Here is a 23001-nt window from a genome sequence, read left to right as displayed (position 1 = left end):
AAACACCTGCCCCAGCAATCAGGGCAGGCGGTCCTGCAAGTCCGCAGTCATTCTGGTTTTAAATGCCTGTGGTTGTCAGAATGGGTGGGGAAGGAACTGCAAATGCCTTGTTTATGTGGAGTGTGCAAAGGAGGCTTTCATCTTATGTTAGTTGAATTAAAGTTTTGGAGGAGAGTGAAGATAAAATTAATTACACCTCTGGGCTCTCCAAGCTTGATGAAACCTGTGTGCAGGAACCTGAGGTGGCATGAATTTTGATGGAGTTCTGTGACTGTGAGACAGCGTTCATATTGGTAGAAACTGTTGTCTTACAGGACAGTGCTGCTCACAGTAGGGTCCCAGGAGCAGCAGCAGCAGCGTCACCTGAAAACTTGCTGGAAATGCATGTGTGTGTGGGCCCCAACCCAGGTTTATTAAGTGAAAAACTTGGAGTGGAGTCCAGCAAAGCAGTGTTTTAATGAACCTTACAGAAGGTTCTGATGTATGAAGTTCTCTAAAGTATGAGAACTATTTCACTAGGAAAAGGAAACATGCACTTCCTAGTTTTGTCTCCTTTGTTTTCTCCTATCTTTTTTCTTTCTCACTCCATTACCCTCCTGTGGTGGAGAGGGAGTTTGGGAGACAATCTCCATGTATTGGAGAGTCCCTTCCTCTTTCATTGTCTAGAATACTTTGTGACGTTTCCACCTCTGGTTTGAGAAAAAAATAGACTGTTTTGTGTAAACATTATAAAAGAAATCATTTTGTTTTAGTCAGTATGTATCTAGTTAGATATCTCTATCTCCATCTTTCTTCTGTAAACTTTCTAAGCTGATTTCAAGGAAGGGTATTAGCTATCTATAAGCTGTGGCTGAGATAGTTTCCAGAGAAAAGTTACCTATAGTGCTATGTTAGGAATCCCAGAGTGCTGTGAAATGTGTGTTGTGTGTTGGTGTGTGTTGTGTGTTTGTGTGTGTTGTGTGTTTGCATGTGTGTATTTGCATATGTTGTGTACTTGAGTGTGTGCATGTGTGTGTTGTCTGGTATGTACCAAGGATGGAGTGCACACTGGACACTTCTACCATGGTGGCAGGTCTCATGGTTGGGATTCTCTGTCATTCCCCATATGACTCTAACCTGTGAGAAGTTAGAACTTTGAATGGATGAGGCATCCCAAGGTGGAACAGCTTCACGGACCACTTTCCACTTTGGAATATCATTGGGTACTCTTGCTGACAGAAGCCCCAGACAGACCTGTTCTGAAATCCTTATGGGATGCTTTTCTTCAGCAAGCAAGTTGATAGTGAGCCAGCACAAAGCAATAAATTATGTCCCTTTTAAAACCACCCACACTTTCCTTTAATCCTTTGAATTTAGAAGGTTGGTGGGAGCGCAGAGAGAGAACAAAAGCCCTAAATAACTAGAAGGCATTGCATATTTTTACTTTTGGTTCTGTCCCTGACTAATCTCAGTGTAAAACTAAACTGCTAAAGGAAAATGTTAGGAAATGCATTTAGCATTTGAAACTCAAACCCATATCATATCTCTCTAACAAAGGCTTTGATAAGATGGTAGAGGTGGATATGTATCATGTAAACAGTTACAAATTGTAGCAATAACACCTAATGTCTAATATTTGTGAATACTATCTTAGTGAAATGGTGTCCACAGATTTAGCTTCCTAAGAATATTTATCACCACTTTCCCTCTTCATTTCCACATTTGGATCCCTAGTTCACATATATATATTTTTTAATCTGAGTGACTGAAATAACATCTTAGATTCCCTGCCTTAAAGAATCTCCCACTGTAAAAAGTCTTAAGAGTGGTAAAGAACACTCTTCCTTGGGCTTTATTTTATTCCTGTCATCTTGAAACTCCTCTACTCAAATTCTTTTGCTAAATCGTTTTTCACATAAATATACACTAATTCCGATGTTAACTTCCTCTCCATGTTCCCTCTGTATCTCAATTCTCTCTTCTCTCTTCAGTTAATTGTCTCCAAACTCTCTTTCCTCTGCTCCAAAACAGAGCAAATCTGCCTCTTCAAAAGGAGCTTACTCTGTTCTTCCTCAGGATCTTCTTGGCAACCATCTGTGCCTCTTGAACACCCTGTGTTTCTCAGCTGCTCTGGGGCCCTTGATCTCAGGTACCCTGGTGGGCCACCCAAACTGCTGCATGTTCCTGATTAGCACCCTGCTCGTTGATTTTCATCCCTATACAGTCCACGCCCTTTTCTCTACCTTGCAAATCCTGTGCATCCTTAAGAACATCCTCTGCGAAGCCTTCCTTAACACTTTGGAGGGCGGAGTTAGTTGATCTCTCCTTTAGGATTCCTTGGGACTTTGTACATTCACTTGTTAAAAAAAATATTGTATCCATTAGGATGTATTCAGCTGCTAGTCACAGAAATCCTAACTCAAACAGACTTAAGCAATAAGGCAATTTACTATCTTCTATGACTAGAGGTCTAGAGAAGAGTAGTCATCAGGGCTATTTGATTCAGCATCCTGCTATTGTTTTCAAGGACCCAGGTTTTTTTTTTTTTTTTCTTTTCACTGCTCTGCTATTCCCAGTGCTGACTTCAATGCCAGGCTGGGAGCGAGGTGGGCATGGCAGTTCCTGGTGTCCTATCCAGGCCCAAAAATAGCCAGAGGAAGAAGAGAGCTCATCTCTCCTCTGCCTCTCTCTTAGAATATCAAAACTTTTCTAAGAAGCCTCCTAGCCAGCCTCCTTTAAATTTTATTGACTGGAATAGAGTTACATGCCTTCTGTTACCAATTATCAGCAAGGGCAATGGAAACACCCTTGGAACTGAGAGAGAGGTCAGCTTACCCTGAGCACATGTGGGGAGGGATGGTTGGCTGAGCAAATCAAGGGTTTTGTTGGGAAAAGAGGGGATAGATGCTGAGTTGGCAATCAACAGTGTCTGATACCCTTGTCAAGTTGAAATATATTATATTGTTGAAGGATTTATCTTCTTTTTTAGTAAAAGACAATACCTCATTTATTGAGATTATTCTTAGTAACCACTCAGGGCACAGAGAGTGAAAGAACTATAAAACTCAGTTCTTCAGTCTTCATACATTAACTACATTTTCTTTAGGCTCCTAAATTCTCCCCAATGTCATGTGGCATTTAAATCCTATGCAGTATTCTGATTAGATGCATGTTGGGCTTGTTGCTTTGTGCGACTCCATAAAAGCACCGCTCCTACAGGAAGAGAATCTGAAGGGAGCCTGCTGGAGTGTGCCAATGCGGTGTGGCAGTGTGTGTGATATAGCGTGTGAATACAATCATTGGTCTGAACATAACCAAAGAGATTTCATCACGTTGTGTTTTAAAAACCATTCTGTTATCCATTTCATTACATATAAATATAATCATTATATATAAAAGTAAATCCCCATCTATACTCCTCTAAGAAAAGTGTCTTTAGGATGACGTTTCAGCATCATGTAGAATGACTCAATAAGATGCAGGGAAACTGGTTATGAAATGCAGGCTTAATATTAGAAGACACTTAGGAAACATTTGTTGTACCTTATTCTTACCAGAAATCAGGATCACAGGATTGGGCAGAAGGAAAAGGCCTGATAGGATTAAAATATTTTATGATAAGGGCCATATTTTACTCACTTTTATAACTCCCACAAGTCCTAGAGCAATGCTTTTCACGTCTGTAGCATGAAAGCAGAAGGAGGGAGGAGGGAGAAGGGAGGAGGAGAGTAGGGTTTTCTCATATTTTCAATGTGGAGAATGGAGAGCCAGTCCAGAAAGAAACAGCTCATATCTAAATGCGTCTCAATTTGAGACGCATTTAGAAGCTCATGAGGCTCTTTCCTGCCTCCCTCCCTCCTTTCTTCTCCCACAAACATCACCATGTCAACTGTATGTCAGGCATCTGCTATGAGAGCTACATTGCAAGCTCTGTAAGGACAGGAACATCACATTTGGTGTGATACTCCTTACATGTGGCTTTTTAAAATGTTGGTCACTGACTGACTACATAAACTCAAAGGACACTTTTTTTCTTGAATCCAAGGGAGTTTGTGGACTTTGAGGAAGGTGGGTTATAACTGCCTAAAGTGTTTGGCTTTTCTAGAGGAAAAAAAAAAGAGAGAGAGAGAAAGAGAATAGCACAGCTTCTGCCCTGAACAGTCTCATTATCTAGTGGGGGTGACAAAACCAAAGTCTGCAAAGCAATGCTGAACAGTATATGTCCTTATATAAAATTGGGCCAAAAGGGTCTGGTTCAGACTGTAAGTACTCAAAGATTAGGGAACTTAGTGAGTGCAGGCTGCATCAGAGCACAGGTCCCCCAGCTGGGACTTGAGATGGACTTTGTAGGATCGTGAGGACCTTAGGAATGAGGTCTTTCATCCAAGCTCCATCTTGGGGGTTTGTATGCTGCTGAGGTGAGGTCAGGGTTCACTAGAGAGCAAGTTTCCACTACTGTCACCCTAGTTGTCCAGATGCTCAAACTTGTAGACCCAGGGGATGTATCTGGACTAGAGTTTCTGCTTGGAGAAGGCAGTGCTACCAGCCAGCCAGGTGACAGAGCTCAGCCAAGTGTCATGCTTGTGAGAGTATAGACTGGGACCAGGGCTAAGCACATGTGTTGGTGGTATTGCTTTGCTGGGACAGGCTGCCTCCTTTTCTCCCTGGGCAGGTAGGGTTCTGGTTCATGGCTTACCAAAGAGAGTGCTGGTTTGCGTCCATAAGTCATGGTAGACAGTCCTTTCTTTCCTTCCTCTGTGCACAAGTAGTGGATGTCTTCTTTACACTGTATCTTTGTGGGGGTATAAAAATGATCCCTTTTCATTAGCATTTTCTTCCTACTAGCATTCCTACTTTATCTGTCACCTGCTCTCATACAGTATTGGGCTGGAGTGTGTTAACTCAAGACTCCACATTTGTGTCAGCCTACGGCTAAAGCTCTGAGTGGCTGTCAAAAACATTTTGAGGTTCTGTGAGCAGGTGTCTGGCCTCCAACATTAAGGATTTTCTGGTTGCACACAAATGGGACACAAATGGGAGGATGCATTTGTTAACCGAGTGCATGGTGAGGCTGCAGCTTCCCCCCTGGCCCTTATCCTGTGCCAAGATGTTGATTCCTCTCAACCCTTGGGGTTGGGGGAAGGAGGGCCGGGGCCTTTTGTCTAGTGTGTTAATTTGGGTCCTCCAAGAAGCAGATGCTGGAGAGAGATTAGTTGTGCAAAAGATTTATTGGGGGTAATTTCTTTGAGGAAAAATGGGAGGGAGACTGTAGATGCTGGGCTAGCTATTGGGCCTTGGTGCAGCCCCGACCAACCCCTGTGGAGAGAGGGAAGGAGGGGAGGCTGGGCAGGAAAAGATTTAGACTGAACTGCGATTCTAAGAAAGGTTTGATGCGGAGTCTTTGAGCCATGGTGACCCTTCAGAGGAGTCCCATCTCCCTGTCTTAGTGCCCCTGCTGCAATCGGTCATTGGCTGGCTTCAGCATGACTGCAGTCGTGAGTTTCAGACCATCGGTCAACTGCACTTCTCATAGTGGGAGATCTATCTGAAAAGTGCGTTTTCATGGCTATTACATCTGGTCACCTCTGGCAGCAAGTAGCTTACTCCACTTGCTTCAGTGTGCCTCTTCCTGAAGGCTGGAACCAGAGCTGGTACAGAGGGCCAGGCATGGCCACTTAGGTTTTGAGGCACTGTATGAAATTAACTACAGAAACCCAGGTACTAAGCACTTCTCATGACACATACTTGTTTTCCCTGCTTGGGAAAAAATGGTGGACACTTCATGTTTACTTCTTGTCCTTGCACTGAAAGCATATTGCAAAAATAAGCGGCTCACCCTTTGGGAATTTCAGATGTTATCGATACAGGTTCTTTCCATTCAGGCCCCGTGCACATAATATCTTGTTTCCCTTCTTTATATTTCACTTAGCAGAAAGCAGAGGTCATAGCATCATTCATGGTAACTTGCCAAGTAACTTTTAGAAAACGAACCCTTCCTAGGATTCCACTAGAGTGTTGGAAAAGTGATGTTCTTACGCAGGCATCCTAAACCCCGTGCAGCGTACGTGGTGTGTCTTCCCTTCTCTTTCCTGACTAGTTGTATTGTAGTCACTTGACACTGCACGTGGAAGGCTGCCCACTGTTCTGTGATGGATCAAGTGCTCATGGTGGTTATGTACCCATCACTTATTTTTTCTTGCTAGCAAAGGTTAGGATAAAATATTTCTCAGCATCATGGGGCAGTGGGCTAAATGTTGAAGCAGGAATAAGTAAGGTAAAAGTATTTTTGACAGAAATCTGCTTTCATACGTACTTCTCACTCTAGTTCTCTACATTATTGCCAAAGTGATAGCTCTTATATGAAAATCTGACTGTTTTACTGTCCTGCCTAAAATCTTTCCATAGTTCTGTATTACCATTGGGTTAAAGATAAAAACTTCTTAGCATGACAGAGGAGTCTCTTTATGACCTGGCCTCTGTGGTCTAGAGCTTTTCTCTCTGTTTTTCTCTCCACTTATTCTCTTCTTACTCCACTGCTGATTCCCTAACTCCATCGGATTTCTTAAGTTCCTCTGTATTTATACATTATATTATTAGGTTATCCTAGTGGCTGTTAACACAGAAGCACTCACGTTTCAGTGACTACACAAGAGAAGTTAACTTTTCACTCACGTAACAGTCCAATGCAGGTTTTCCTAGTTGGTGGATGGCTTTCCCCTACCTGGTGTCCTAGGGACCTGGGCTTCTTCAGTGTGGTGAGTGTGTCTACCTAGAGAGCCTTTGTTTCCTCCCCATCCATCTGATAACTGGGGAAAGAGAAGGGAGAAAACTCGCCTACTTCTTCAGTGCTGTGGCACACATCACTTTTGCTTATATTCCATTGGTGAGAACTTAACCAGATGCAAGACAGCTGGAAACACAATCTCTAGCCGAGCAGCCACTTCCTAGCAACTATTCTACACATTGGTGGACAAAAATCCTAGGGAGCATGTAGCTGTCTCTGCCGTTACTCATGTGCTGCCACTCACATGTGCAGCCTGGATCCCAACTCATTCCCTGGCTCAGCTCATCTGGACAAATCTTATGTGACCTTTTAAGATTCATCTAAAGCTTTGCATCATTCAAAGGGCTTTGGAGTGTCTCCTCTATATACCCGTATAACACAGAGTCCTTACCAGCTGTCATAGCACATGTCAAGTTGTGTTATAATTGTTTGCTTATGGATCTTCATTTTACAAACTTCAGCTCCTGTAGGACTGGGATTGTATTTTTATTTTAAATCTATAAATGTCTGGCACAAAATATATACCCAACAAATGTTTTATTAAGTAAATGAAAGGCAATTAGATGACTGGATTCGCAAAGGAGTGGTAAAACCTCCAACATTTGATGTTTTTAAAGAGTAAACTGTGGATTTATCCTAAAACAAATACATTAATCCTAATTTTAAATTGAGGAATATACGGGCCTCTAAAGTTTCTTTGCTATTTGTTAATAAATCCACAATATTAAGAGAGTTCACATTTATCAGATTACCATGAGCATCCTGACAGAGTTTGTAAACTTTAAAGTCAAGGATTGTCACTTGAGTTCAACTCTTTGTCAGAGGAATATCGTATCATTAGAATGCATTTGGCTGCAGTTAAGCAGAAACGATTTTAAATTGTTTGAAAAATTAGAAAATGTATTATGTCACATAACAAGAAGTCTAGAATTAGGGTTGCTCCAGGATAGGTTGATCCAGGGCTCAGTGAAGCCATCCAGGACCTGGGTTCTGTCTATATCTCAGTCCTACCATCCTCGGTATATTGACTGTGTCCTCGGAGTATATTCCCTCAAGGTAACAAGATACCTGCCAGCAAAAAGTAGAGAAACCTATTGCCTTGATCATGTTCTGAGGGAGATAATAAGAACACTTGTCTCCTAACCATAGTATACAAGTTTCACCTTTTAGTCTGATGGTTTTGTCTCAGATATGTGCTGATCTGTGGACCAGAAACTTTCTCCAGGGGAATTCCATCTCCTGACTGATTAGATTACTCAGTATCTGTCACAGAGCCAAAGTTTTCTTGAGCACTTGCATGGATAGAAGAGGTGGGTAGCTCTTCTCTCCAAAATCTGTGGGTTGATTAGGAAGGAAAAAAGGAGAATTATTAACAGCGTCCATCGCAAATATTTTAACAGTACAATCTGTTGAGCTGGTATCTATGGAAGAGGGAACAATTTTCTAAACCAGGCAATGACCCTTTCTCCTGCCATCTATGTAATTTACAAATCATATATTTGAAAGCATCTAGTAGTGAACATTTAAATTACATTTCTCCAGTGCAATTATGTATTCTTTATTTTAGGCCTTGTAATGGGATTAATTTTACGATATGCTACAGCACCAACTGATATTGAAAGTGGAACGGTGTACGATTGTGGAAAATTGGTCTTCAGTCCATCAACTCTGCTGATTAATATCACTGACCAAGTTTATGAATATAAATACAAGAGAGAAATAAGCCAGCACAACATCAATCCTCACCAAGGCAATGCTATACTTGAAAAGGTAAGGATCCCTTCATCTCTGGTCACATATTTTTGTTTTCCAGTAATAAATAATTGCATCATATATGAGCCACTGTAAGTAATGCATCCATACACATACGTATGCCCTTTTTCAATACCACACTTATGGGCCAATTTAGGTGACTAAGTGGTTAATGCCTTGATATACTCGTATTGTAAGCTCAGTTGTCTGTATTTTTTTTTCTAGAAGTTGGAGAAGAATGCTTTTTATTATAACTGTTTTGCAAGCCAGTTACATTAGGTAAAAAGATAATAATAATTCAGCTGACTCTGCCTTTCATAATACTTGATTCAAGTTTTCACATCTGTATTTTTAAATATCATTGTATATATTACCAGCTGGCTCCTCAGTTTAAATCTCCCTTAAGTCAGAAGGAAAATAGGGGAGAATAAAAACATTTTGCACTTGAGGTCCTTAATCTAAAATGACTGAATTTTAGCTGCCAACACAAAACACTAGCCACTTGGCTGTTTATAAATACACCTACACAGTCAATCTCAAGAGATCTTGGCTCCGTCCGTTTAGTTAGGGAATCTTAGATTGAAAAAGGAAAAATTGTGAATTCACTCATCTTTGAAAAATGATTTTATTATCACAAATGTGTGAACTGCTTCAGTTATTGGAAGGGAAATTTTCTTCTCCTCTCAGGACTCTGGGTCAGAAAACAGGTGAGGTTACCTTTCATGGTGCCTTGTGTGTGGATCAGTTATTGGAATAAGTGAGTTTGTTTTATACTACACAAGTACATGCTAAGAATCAGGATCTCATGTGACTTATTCTAGATTCTTCTGTGTCGGAGCCAAGAACTTCCTTAAAATTATGGGAGTGCATTTTATCACTTTTATTCCATATAGATTTAATTTTCTTTCAAAATACACATTTTTCCCCCCATTTTGAGAGATCTGGGACAGGAGGGGGAATACATGATCTTGACAACCTCAGTCAAGATGAGTAATTTCTAGTGTTTTTTTGCGGTTTTTTTTTTTTTCACATTATCTACCACAAACACATTTCTAGATTAACTTCCTCCTAGCACTTGGTGAGGCCTCAGAAGAGTCAAACTGATTATAATATTAGGCTAAATCAGACTTAGGAAAGTGAAGTGAAGCACAAAACAGTGAATTAAATAATGCATTTCTGAAGTAAATAGGAGCAACTTCTAGATCTTCTGCTATTTTGGATGATCTCTTCCATGACAGTCTTTCTAGTCACATGAATAACAGAAAACTATCTTGAAATAAATTTTTTTTTAAGAGAGCTTATTAGCAGCATAAGATTTAAACACACTCTTCAGTTTTACTTTGCTTAGTACCAAAACATAGATTATTTTCTTCCTCACTCTCTTACCTATTTTTATCTGCATTTCTAAGCAGCACTATTTCTCCAAACAGGTTGACCACTCCCCACAAAGATGCTGATAATTAGCTCTGTTTTTATAGCAACTTGTTCTCTAACAGGATTACCTGATCAGAAATTTTTTGCTGTGTCATTGACATATTGAGTTTTTATCAGCGGCCAAACTCCAGTGTTTGCTTTTGAAAAATTAAGGCAAGAGATGAAGAAAATATCTAAGTTTCTGGGGCCTTCTTGGTTTTTTCATTGGGTGGATTATGAGTTCTGCACATGAAATGTTTAATTGGCCTTGAATGGCTCCAGTATTTTATAGATTAACTTCTAAAGCATGTGACTTATTGATTCACAATTAGCATTTTGTTCCTGTAGGCATCCCAGGTTTGCAATATGTGGCTCAGTACCTAGAGTAAATCCCCCAGTTCCTTGCTGGTAGAGAAAGGGGCATCCACTGGTACACTTACCATGTTAAATGACTTTAAGTAGAAAGCATGTTTTTTATAAATGGCCAGAGTATATCTTAAAACACATTTGTTGCTTATGTGCCAATGTTGGGGAACCCTAGTAAGTCTGCGAAAATGAAATTCCCGTAGTCTGTCTTCGTTACCGGGAATTCTCCACTGCATGCAGCCATTCGTATCAATCAAGCAGTTAATCAATCTGTGTCAGATGCAGGAGAATTCCAAAAAAGGGCCTATTTATTGGAAGGCTTGTAGGGAAGTAACATGGAGTAATGGGGGAAAAATTCAGGACAAGATAGATCTGCCGTCTATCCTTAGTAAGTTCCTTGAACTTCCTAATCTCCAACTTTCTTAGGTGTAAAGTGGGGAGATTAGAATGATTTTGTAGTATTGTTTCAACGTTTGAATGAGATGATGTATATGAAGTGCCTGGCTGCCATAAGGTCCTTTACGTTGCACTGCTGTCACTGCCTCTGCTCTTACTTCCACTGCCTCTTCTAATACCACCGCCAACACCATCACCACTGCGCTACCTCTGAGACCAGTGCCACCATTGCTGCTACTAGATAATGTTTGAATGTTTAATAAATGCCAAGGATTAATGAAATATGTCTTTTTTTTCCCATTTATTTAACATCCCTTAGGGAGATAAGACCAATGTATAACGTATGCTAGTATATAATTCAGTTCTAAATTGTATCATATAGACTGTGAGGATTATAAAACTTTATGGATTAGTTGTCATAGATACTTGAGCTTGTTAGGGAGGCTTCCTGGATGAGGTGGAACCTAGAAGGGCTTTGAAAGGTGGATATGGCTTGGATAGGCAGCAGGATTGAGTTCAGAAAGATCTGGGCAGGACTGGAGGGTGAGGCTGCAGGAAGTGGTTATCTAGGTGGGAAAGGAAGAGGACCTCATAGATGCTTTGAGTCAACAGAAACTGCTTGATTTATAGGAACACTGTGAAGAGAAGAATCTAAGACTCTAAGGTTTCAGGTCTGGCTAGGAGAATGTGAGAGTCCCAGGGTAAAGGTAAGGAGGGAAAAAAGATTTGTGGGAGAGGATGGGTGAAAATGACTGTGGACCTGCGTTTAGAGAGAGATCATCTAGAGAAAGAAAGAGCCCCGACTTTATTAAGTCAAACTCCATCATTTTATAGATGAGTAAAAGAAGAACTGAAGCACTAAAATTGATTTAAGTCAGTGATTTTCAGACTTGTCCGAACTTTGGAATCACTTGAAGCTGTGAAAAATCCTAAAGCTTGTGTTCCATCCTAGGAGTTTGTGCTTGCACTGGTTTGGGGTGCAGCCTAAGCTTTGGGACTTTTAGAAGATCACCAGGTGATTCTCATGTGCAGATAAGTTTGGGAACCAGTGATTTAGGTCCTGTGTTGTGTTCAGGTGAATATAGTGAGGAGAAAAATGCCATTTTTCTTCTGCTTCTCCTCACCTCCACTGCTGCAGATCTATGAGCCCCTTTCACACACGAAGTACTTTTCTTGCTTCCTGACCTCTACACACATTATTCTTTTTACCTAAAATGGTCTCACTCCTGCTCTTTGGATGTCAGGCTCCTTCTCATCCCTAGAATCTTGAAATGTCACCTCTGCAGAGAGAGCTTGCCCTGTGATTTTCTCACATTGTACCCTCTCTCTGAAATTTTATATGTATTTCTTGCTTATTAATTATCATTATTACACTGTTTGATGTCCAGTAGACTGTAAACTTCACAAAGGCAGAGATCATGCCTTTTTTATTGACCAATGTGTCCCAAAAGCTGACCATAGCGCCCGATGCTTACTGCTGTGAATAGTTTGTGAACGAATGAATGCATAAATGGAAGAATCTAAGAGCTTGGTGGAGTATATACAGCTAGAGTATTTGGAAGCTATCATCTTGGAGTTGGTAGAATAGTGTCCTGGATGCTCAATGGTTGAAGAGACTAAGATATTATCTAGTCTTAGTTGTGTACACATAGATATAAATTCATATCCAGAGAAATTACATGGTGGGTCCAGGGTCCCACTAGTGGTCAGAAGCCGAACTGAGACCCATAGCACTTTACTGTGAGTCCTGAGTTGTTTATCATATCCCAACCATTGAACAGGCTCCTGAGTGGCCCTATGGACAGAGAAGGACTGAGACCTGGGCAATCTCCCACTGATATGGGTCGAAGGAGATGAGGACTAGTGCTGGAAAGAGAAAAGGATGGTCAGAATTACAGAAAAAAGTCTAGCACCATGGTGTCACAGAAGCCATTGGTGTGGCTCCACTGGGTCCTTTTTCTTTGTGGTACAAATGAAAGGGAGTATTTGGCCTTTGTTTCTAAAAGTTACAAGATGAGGAAATGAGTTTTACTCTCAGAAGAATGTAGTTTAGGGCTTCCCTGGTGGCGCAGTGATTAAGAATCTGCTTGCCGATGCAGGGGACACGGGTTCAAGCTCTGGTCCGGGAAGATCCCACATGCCATGGAGCTGCTAAGCCCGTGTGCCAAAACTACTGAGCCTGCGCTCTAGAGCCCGTGAGACACAACTATTGGGCCCACCTGCCGCAACTACTGAAGCCCGCATGCCTAGAACCTGTGCTCCTCAACAAGAGAGGCCACTGTAAAGAGAAGCCTGAGCATTGCAACGAAGAGGAGCCCTCACGTGCCGCAACTAGAGAAAGCCTGCACTCAGCAATGGAGACCCAACACAACCAATAAATAAATTCATTCATTCATTAAAAAAAAAAAAAGATATACACTGAAACTATTTTTTTTTAAAAGAATGTAGTTCAGGGGCTTGGGTGAAATTTCTGACTTCAGGATTTGAAGAGGCTGGAATAAATTCCTATGCTATATAATCATCTCTTGGAATACTTGTAAAAGCACGTGTATTTCTGGGATGGTTAGGCCTTGATGTGCTTGGAAACAGCGCCGGGCTTGATGGCTCCCTGAGTTTCTTCCAATAAGAAGGTATAAAATTGGAAAATATGAGAGCTGTTGGCATTTATGTAAGCAGCAGTGTAATGTGCTTTTATGGCACGTTGTAAACATGTAAAAATTTCAGGAAATACCATATGCCATGCTTCCTTTGTTCATGCTCAATACAGATAAAAGTGTAGAAAAGGAAAAAATATTTTTACTTAAAGATATGTGAAAACAGTATTTTTCTGTATATTATGAGCAGCACATGATCTCAGAACAACCTTCTGAGAGAATAAAACTAGGCTGTGTTGCTTTGTATCTATTCAGTTAATGTTTCCAACACTATCTGTCAAACAATTCTGTGGATCCAAGTAGTTTTAACCGAGTGGGGCCTATATTCTATTACACAGTGGCTAACAGACATTAATTTGTTACAGAATACTTAGGAATAAAAAATGTCTACTGAGCATTTCTGAATTTCACATCAATAGGAAGTTTAAAACTTGCTCTTGAAGAGCAGGTGATAAAAGAACCTTCTCCATCACTCATCCATTCATTCATTCTTTCAATACAAGTGAACTGAGTGAGTCCCATCAGTTTCAATTCTGAAATAAGGAATGATCTCAAGGAGTTTATTAGCACATCTAGGAAGAACACAGTATATGAATAAATGAATAAATACACCACAGAACAACTGTCAAAGGAGTGGGTCAAATACCACAGACGTTCAGAGGGGGCAATATTATTTCTTATTAGGGTGATAGAAAAGATTTCACAGTAGGGTAGCTGATTAACTCTGGCCACGATATATGTAGTTTGTGAAGGTAGGAGAGTCATTCCGAGCAGAGGGAAAAGCTTGATGTGGAGGTCGGAAAAGGGGTAGAGAGTATTCCAAGAAAGAAAACCGTTTCCAATTTGTTGAAGTATGGAAGACCGATGAAACAGGGTAAGAATAAGGGCAGATCTTGGTGATGGGATCTGTTAAATGCTGAGTAACACTCACTCTATTTGTAGTCAGTGAAAGAGTGCAATGTTGACAAAAGCCAAGAAATAGTTAGGCTCCTGTGTGCAAGGTAGAGAGTGAAAGCGGAGAGACAGATGAGGCTTCCGCTTGAATGGTAACCAAGGGGCAGATACCACAGAAGCAAGGAAGGAAGACACTGGAGTTTAGAGTAACTGGGCACAAAGCGGAAGAGAGAAGAGCTAATTCTGCTACCCTGTCTTGTGGGTTCACAGAGAGTGGCAGGACAGAAATGGGGGCCTTAAAAGTTAAGGGAAGGAGCTGCTTTGTAGTGGAAAATCACAAGTATAGTTTAAAATTGATGAATGAATTTATCTCATCATTAATTTATTTATCACTGATTTTACGCAATATGTTTTTCCACATTGAGTTGGAAAGGTCAGCAGACCATTTGGCTGGAAATTCTTGCAGATCCAGTATATTTTCAAAAAGTTGTCAGCACAGTTAAATTTATACTTCCTATAATTTATAAATCAGTTGACTGCAATGTGAAAAGTCAAAGGAAACTGCCCAGTGAAAAGTTTGCCAAGTCTTCACTTCCTGTGTGACAAGTGACACTATCATTTGGTAAGGAAAGTTATTTTGGAATAAGTTACACTGCTGAGTAATCTGTCCTGTCTATTGTTTCAATAAAGAGAATTGCCAGCCAAATAGGTCACACTGAAGTTATTATCAATCGTGTTGATAATACTGTAGATTTTTGAGGTATTTTAAAGAAGAATATTGATAGCAACAGCTAATTGTATGACTTTAAAAAATAATTTTGTATTTGCAGCATCAAAACATTGGTGTCTTCATTTTTTTCTCACTCTCTTTTTATAATGGTGATTTTGACTTTGTGGTTCAGAGTCTTAATTCTCACATATTTATTTGTAAATTCTTTCTGTTCTATCCAGTCTTTCTTTCTGCTTGATTATTCTGGCTGCAGAGGCCAGAAGGCAAAGCTCTTCTGGTAACAGGAACAGCTTGATCAGAAACATGGTGATTAGACCATGAGATATGTAAGTGCAGTTAGTGCTGGGACACTTCTGGAGAGGATAAAGAAAAGACAGGAAAGAAATCTCTAAAATTGTTCTAGGCACAATGAGAGAAGCAAGCGTCACAATAAATTAGTGCTTTGGGTTTGGAGAAACATTTGTAGGATACTATAAATTATTTCTCCATTCTACAGAGAACAGGGATTCATGATTTATGTTTCTCTGTCATGACAAGTCTTGACTCTTACATATGAGATGGTCCTGGGAGATCTCAAGCTTGGCAGTGCATGGGATGAGGCTGTTTGAATAGACTTAGCTACTTTCATTGTAAACTTTAGTTAAGAGATCTGTTGTTAATAAAGAAACCTAAGATTTTTAATTTGTTTTGTCTGTTTTCTTCCACCTTTGTGGAACTTCGTAGGATGTTGGCCTGAGAAATGATTTCAGAAATGTCTCAAGACTCTAAATAATCCATTAAAATTTTTCCAGTTTTATCAAGATAAAATTAACATATGATTGTATTATTTTAAGGTGTACAGCATAATGATTTTATATAGCTATCTATCTATATATATCAGCTACAAAATGATTATCACAGTAAGTTTAGTTAACATTCATCACTTCATGTAGTTACAGATTTTTTGTGATGAGAACTTTTAATTTCTTAACCACTTTTGAATATACAATATATTATTAACTATAGTCACCATGCTGTGCATTATATCCCCAGGATTTATTTACCCTATAACTGGAAGTTTGTATCTTTTGACTACCTTCAACCATTTTTCCCACCCCTCATCTCTCACCACTGGCAACAACCAATCTGTTCTCTGTTTCCAGGAGCTCGTTTTTTTCGTTTGTTTTTGTTTTTGTTTTTTTTATTCCAAGTAAGTGAGATCACACAGTATTTGTCTTTCTCTATCTTATGTCACTTAGCGTAATGTTCTCAAGTTCCATCCATGTTGTCGCAAATGGCAGGGTTTCCTGATTTTGTATGGCTGAATAATTCTGCTGCACATTTTCTTAATCCAATTATCCATAAATGGGAACTTAAGTTATTTCCATGTCTTGGCTGTTGTAAATAATGCGGCAGTGAACATGGGTATGTGGCTATCTCTCCAAGATCCTAATTTCAATTCCTTTGGATATATTCTCAGAAGTGGGATTGCTGGATCGTATGGTGGTTCTATTTTTGAATTTTTTGAGAAACCTCCATATTGTTTTCCATGCTGGCTGCACCAATTTTCATTACTACCAACAGTGTGCAAAGTGTTCCTTTTTCTCTACATCCTGGCCGACACTTGTTTTGTTTTGTCTTTTTGATAATCACCATTCTAACATGTACGAGATGCTATCTCCTATGTCTTTGTGATTTTGATTTGCATTTCCCTGATGATTAGTTCCATTTGGTTTTAATTTAGTCATTGAACAACATAGATTTCCTTTATTCACTTAGTCATTCAATAAATGTTTATTGGGCATTAATCGTATGCCAAGCACTTGTTTTAGGTGATGCAAATACAGTAGTGAACAAAACAAAGTCCTCCATCTCATGCAGCTTAGGTTCTAGGGGAGAGATAGATAAGGTACAGTTCAACATAAGCATTCATAATCTAATGTCAGGTGGAGACATGTGCTATGAAGAAATGTTGACAAAATGAGAGGATGGTGAGAGAAGTATATTTAGATATGTCCTGCAGGGAAGATCTCATTGAGGAGGTGAAGTTGGAGCCAAGATCTGAATGAAGAGTGAGCCACACAGAGAGCTGGAAGAAGAGAATTTCAAAGCAGAGGGCAAAACTAAATAAGACTAGATGCCTTTGCTTTCCAGAGGTCATTTTTTCCCCTTGCCAGTTCTTTGCTATATTTTTCATCAATATCCAAGATCAGTTTTGTCTATACAAAAGTTCTGGAAAAATTCTATGTGTAGTGGTCAGAAGAGTAGAGAAGAAGAGAGACGTCAACTTGGAATGGGCAGTGAAAATGCAGAAAATGCAGAAATAACAGGAATATCATGCCCCAAAGACTGGCAGGCCCTGCCTAGCATCCTGGCCACTTTTGCAGTCTTTCCTTCAGCATGCACAGTCCAGACATGAAGGAGTTGTTCTACTATAGTTTGATTGTAACTTGGAGCACCCCCAGTGCAAGATTAAGAATTACCCTAGACAGATCTATTTGGCAGCGTTTGGATTAAGCCCTCGTCACCTGGAATGCAGCTCGAGCTGTGGATGCAACACTAAAAAACTCTTCTGACTTCCTTTCTTCTTCACAGGAAACTGACTGCTGGGACATTTACTTGTGGCAGGGATTGCATTCCAACCAGCTGTCCAATTTTATTTCTTAACAAAAAACCTAGCTACTCAAAATAATGTAAAAGCTGTTGGTGGCAATGGTCTCTTGGAGTGTCATGTGATAGGAGCACAGATTGTACTGATGTCTCTCACACTCACTCTGGGTTGGGAAAGAAAAGAAGTCATGTGAAAGTGTATGAGTAGGTTGAACACAGGCGTGATGCTGTTTCTAACATGACAAAATCTGATAGGGGGAGAACAGCTGTGTAGTAAAGGGATGGCTTCTAAGGTTCCTGGCTTCAAGTCCGAGAAAGTATCCCAGACCACCACGGGGAGAAACAACTGAGATACCCACCAATCTCCCAATCACCCCTGCCTCCTGATGATCGCCTGGTCTTAGACCATCTTAGGACATCCATTTGGTCATCCGTTTGCCTAGTTCCAGAAGGGACTTAAAGTGGTAGCACAGACCTATTTTAGGCACTGTGGGAGCCAGCGCGTCAGAGCACACTGTGGGCTAGCACTTTGGGTTGCTGAGTAGCCATCCACTTAGCTATCAAATGACAGGTTTTCAAAGCTGTTTTGGGGGTTGGGGGGGGAGTGGGTGGCTGGGGGCTCTGAAGCTACTCTCTCCACTTCCGTATCCTACTCAGTTCAAGATCATGGTGGAATATGTTCCACGAGAGGCCAATCTTTAAAAAATGACTTATACCTTGTTATTTGATACTATTTTCTATAATTATTAATGTCTTATGTTTATTGTGTGTTATCTCAGAACAAAATATTTCTCCTGAGTGACCTTTCCAGAAAACACCACAATATTATTCTGTGAAACATCAGCACATACGTGGTGGGAACTGGCACGTATGAAGCAGCATAATACGGTTAGAGCCCCACCCTGCAGTCAGGGTGCCTGGGCTTGAACCCCTGGTCTACCTTTAGCCTGCTGGGTGATCTTAGCATGTGATCTCACGCTTGGTGCCTTTGTTTTGTCAAATGAGGCAATACTAGTACCAACCTCAGAAGGTTACTATGAGGACTAAATGAAATAATTCATATAACCAGATAATATGTCATAGCATTAAGTCCTCCGTAAATATTAATTGTTATTATTAAGCACCAGCTAACTGCTGAGTACTTTAAAGCACTGATTTCCATACTTTGATTTGTGCATCAGTAAAACACTATTGAGTACATGTACCTAACATATGTCTATTTATTTACAAATCAGATGCAAGTACTATTGTACCAATGTATTGTGTACATTATAAAGTAGTATCAAGCTAGAATTTTTTAAAGGATGAGATAAAAATAAAATATAAAAAGTTTTTTGCACTCTCAAGTGGATCATCTTGTTCACTTCCTCAACTTAAAGCCCAATAGAATGGCTCATATTTTATTAAAATTTTATTTGTATTTTAACTATTTTTGATATGTTTCTTGAAAAATTCTGCTCTTTTCTGAAATCTTACTATATTCTGAGTCTCAGCAGCACCAGTACATACGTGGGCTCTTGGCCTGAGGGAGGGATGCTCTTAGGGGCTGTTATCTTTTGGGGGACATTTAATCCCACTCCAGGTAACCCCACACTGCCATACTTCAGTATCTAGTTCTATTGTCTCAAAACTCCAGCTGGTGTTCTCGCACTGTATTTTAGCTGAGTTGTAAATTAAGATTTCTATCTATGATGTTGGATTAATATCTATCTCCTCACTAGCCTGTAGGCTCCAGGAGGACAGGGACCAGGTCTGTCTGTGGTCACATTGTACTCCCAGCTGACAGCAGTGTGCCTGGCACATGGTTGACCTCTATGGACCCTGGCAAGTGAGTGGATGATATTCAATATCATGAAGTATCCTTCTCTGCTTGTCAGTTGCTACTTCTCACTGCTACTCTGTCCTGTCTTAGCTGTTGGCTATTTTATACTCAGGTATCTATCACCGATTTCTCCTCACACTAAAGTTCCAGGACTCTGTGATGTTTTTTTGGTACTCAGAGGGTCAAATTGCTGTCAGTCTCATCTCCAAATAATTGAGTGAGGATAGAGGGAAAAGGAGAAAAGGAGGCTGGGCACGGGAGGGGCAAACAGGGAGACAGAAGGAGGGAGGGAGAAAGAGAGCTTTCTCATAAGACTTATAGTCTGAGTAGATAAAACAGATCTTTCGATTCCTTTCCTCTTTGCTTTATTCCTTCTAAAATATTTAACTGTGGTGAGAGTGCACATTCATCACGGCCAGTCTCCAGCGAGTGGTTACATAAGGTTGCGTCCAGCTGCATTTCCTGGTTCTTCCCTGAGGTCATTAAGAAGCTCCCCATTAGCAGGTTATACAGCCTGAATGTGGGATATGCGTCAGTGGCGCAGGAGGGGTGGCGACCACCAGGAGAGGTGAGAACCTTGAGGAAGCTGTGCGGGTAACTGGCTTGTCTCCTGACGCCATTTAAGCCTGTCTTGAGTCAGGGGTCTCTCAGCTGCTCCTCAGATCCATTTTTAATTATAAGGCTAACTGGACATGGTCTGATTTACAGAGTTCTGCCTCAGGTAGAGGGGTGTGGAATGAGACTGTCCTACAAATTCAGATTCTCTTCACTGTTCCCATTTTTTTATTTTTTATTTTTTTGGCCGTGCCACTTGGCGTGCGGGATTATCTTAGTTCCCTGACCAGGGATGGAACCCGTGCCGCCTGCAGTGGAAGCACAGAGTCCTAACCACTGGACAGCTGGGGAATTTCCCTCCTCACCATTCTGACTATTGGGTTCCTAGAGGACTCAGAGGTGGAGTTTAGTGAACCAGATGGTCAAGTGCCCTTGAGGTCAACTCCTTATGAATGGAAAAGCAAAGAAGCCTGAGAGGGCCAAGGGAGAAGTTAAGCTGTGATACAGGTCCAACAATTTTGTCTAATTCTTTGGGAAGCTCTGGAGTGAGAATGGCTCTTCAGAGTCATCCACAGTTGGACTGAGATGGCCTGAACTCTAAAATATCAAATCATTTTGTCTTTGGATGTGGGCTACTGTGGGAAGGGCGTGACCTTGGGTGAGGTGGCTCTTTTCAGTCTTGGCAATCTCTGAAGGGACTGACAGCATTCTAAGCAGCAGAGGTGACAAGGCCTCCATTGAAGGAAAATCCCAGTATCTAACACAGTGACCCTTGTAGGGGAGAAAAATCTTTCTTTCTGCCTGTCTAGGTTTTCGACTAGGGCCCTTGTAACAAAAGACAGATTAACAAGAGAAAGACAAACAGAAGTTTATTAACATATTTATTTCATATATACCTGCAAGAAATCTAGGGAATGAGTAACCCAAAGAGTTGCCTTAGAATTCAGGCTTCAATAGCAACTTCAGCTAAAACAAAGAAAAGTGTGTAGCGAAGGCAAGTTTTAGGAAGGTGCCCAAGACGTGTATGGTAAACAAGGGTAAGATGGTTGTGCAGATTTAAGTCTTTGCCTTTTTTATTGATAAGTCTCATGTAACTTAGAGCCATGGTTCTCTTCCTGGTTCCAAGAAGGAGACACCCTTACAAATGGAGGTTTCCTTAATGTAAATTTCCCTTACAAAAAGGTAACTTCTAGTCTGTTTTCAGATCTTCTCCTGTGTCTGCTGTTTCTTAAAATAATCAGCTCAAAATAATTCTTTTGTCAAAAAGACATATTTTGGGGGGATATATTCTGCTCTCCTATACATTCCATAGTCTGGGAAGCTTTGTATATGTTATGTGCTAAAGAAGAGTACCCAAATTATGAGTTAACGCATAGCTGGAGTAACATAATGCACTGGAGTCCTCGAAAAGGCTTGTCTGTGCTCTGAGTGCTGATTATTTATTAAATATCCGGGAATCTTACAAGCCAGTTGATCAAACATTGGCAGCTTGAAATGGGCCATGGTAGGAGTATTTAGACCACAGAAATTGTCAACTGCTGCAAATCGGGGCTTGTAGGCTTTATTTTTTTTTCCAGAGAAATGATTTGCTAGCATACCAAGGAATATATGCCTATATCATTCTATTTTTAGAAGAACTGGAAATATCCACACACCTTGTGTTTCATCTCACAAAAAGAGTTCTTTCTCACATGATGATTGTCTTAAAATTGCACTGTTAGAGCTTCATATCTTCAGCTTGAACTGATTGCCTCTAAGGTGGTATAGAGAAATACATAAGGTTTTTGTCTTAGTTTTTTGGGCAGCTATAACAAGAATGCCATAACCTGGGTGACTCAACAACAAACATTTACTTCTCACAGTTTTAGAAGCTAGAAAGCCCAAGATCAAGTCACCAGCATATCTGGTGTCTGGTGAGAACTGGCTTCCTGATTCATAGATGGCTATCTTCCTGCTGTGTGTCCTCACGTGGTGGAAAGAATGAGAGCACTCTCTCAGTTTTCTTTTATAAGGACATTAATCCCATGTATGAGGGCTCTACCTTCACGACCTAATCACCTCCCAAAGCCCCCACCTCCTAATACTAACACCTTAGGGGTTGGATTTCAACATATGAATTTCGAGGCGACACAAATATTCAATCCATTGCAGCTTGGCAGTTACACCCAGGGCTGAGTCCTATCTCTGCCGCTTCCAGCATCCAGACCTTGGGGAAGTTAACTTCTCATGTTTTTCTTTATGTATAAAACAGGGGTCAGTGATACCCACTTCAGCTTTACAAAATAAATGAGAAAAAGTTGTTTAGTGCTAGGCGTGCTGTAAATACTGCTCTGCATCCTTAACATCTGCCCTTGGCAAGCGTGGACTTCCCCCTTGGGACAGAGTTTGAAGTGGGCATGTTGAAGGAAGCTTAGTGTTGTTCTTTAATGCGTCATTTTTAAGGTGAGTGCCCTGTTTGAAAAACACGTCATTTTAATTTTAAATCAAACTGTTTGGCATCTATTTTCTGCTGATTTCAGCACCTCCCTCCACTTCCCCCAAATCCCCTCACGCGTGCCTGCTGCAGACGGTGGCCCTTGCTGACTCAGCCGCTCCCTGTCCAGCTTCCCCAGGCCAGTTGCTCCCTGGTGAGGTCTTGTGATGGGGAAGCTGCACGCACACTTCAAAGCTAAGGACCAAAAAGATAATGCAAACTCAGAAAAACTGTAAGGCAAAAAAGAAACTCTGTGGGACTGGGATGTTCCTGTCTATTCCAAGGGTTGGAAGGCACAGTTTCTTTTGCTTATAAAGATTGACCAAGATTAAGATCAATTCCAGATTGCGGGGGGCGGGGGGGATCAATCGTGATGCACAGGTTTTCAGTTGTGTTGGATGTCTCTCCTTTTGCAATCCTTACCTGTGTATTAAGCAATGAATACTCTTGGTGAGATGGGGGACCAGGCCCTTCTCACACCCACCTGTTATTTTCTCTTCCCCTGCTGACGTGGCGCCAGGGAGTCCCCCTGTCATGTTCAAGCACAGCTAGTGGGGATGAGGGGAGGTAGGCAGCCCACACAACAAAGGGCAG

General features: G+C 40.8%; 1 protein-coding gene across 1 annotated transcript in view; it reads left to right on the top strand.

The window, feature by feature from the left end:
* The window catches only part of SLC9A9 (solute carrier family 9 member A9), a 535038-nt gene that overhangs the window by 7104 nt on the left and 504933 nt on the right, over nucleotides 1–23001 (top strand). Inside the window, exon 2 of the mRNA XM_057739599.1 lies at nucleotides 8331–8533. Within this exon, the coding sequence (XP_057595582.1) occupies nucleotides 8331–8533 (203 nt within the window). The remainder of the gene's footprint in view (nucleotides 1–8330; nucleotides 8534–23001) is intronic.

Source organism: Hippopotamus amphibius, chromosome 6 (genome assembly GCF_030028045.1).
Source record: "Hippopotamus amphibius kiboko isolate mHipAmp2 chromosome 6, mHipAmp2.hap2, whole genome shotgun sequence".
In the NCBI taxonomy this organism is placed as follows: domain Eukaryota; kingdom Metazoa; phylum Chordata; class Mammalia; order Artiodactyla; family Hippopotamidae; genus Hippopotamus; species Hippopotamus amphibius.
This window is presented reverse-complemented; position numbering and strand designations above follow the sequence as displayed.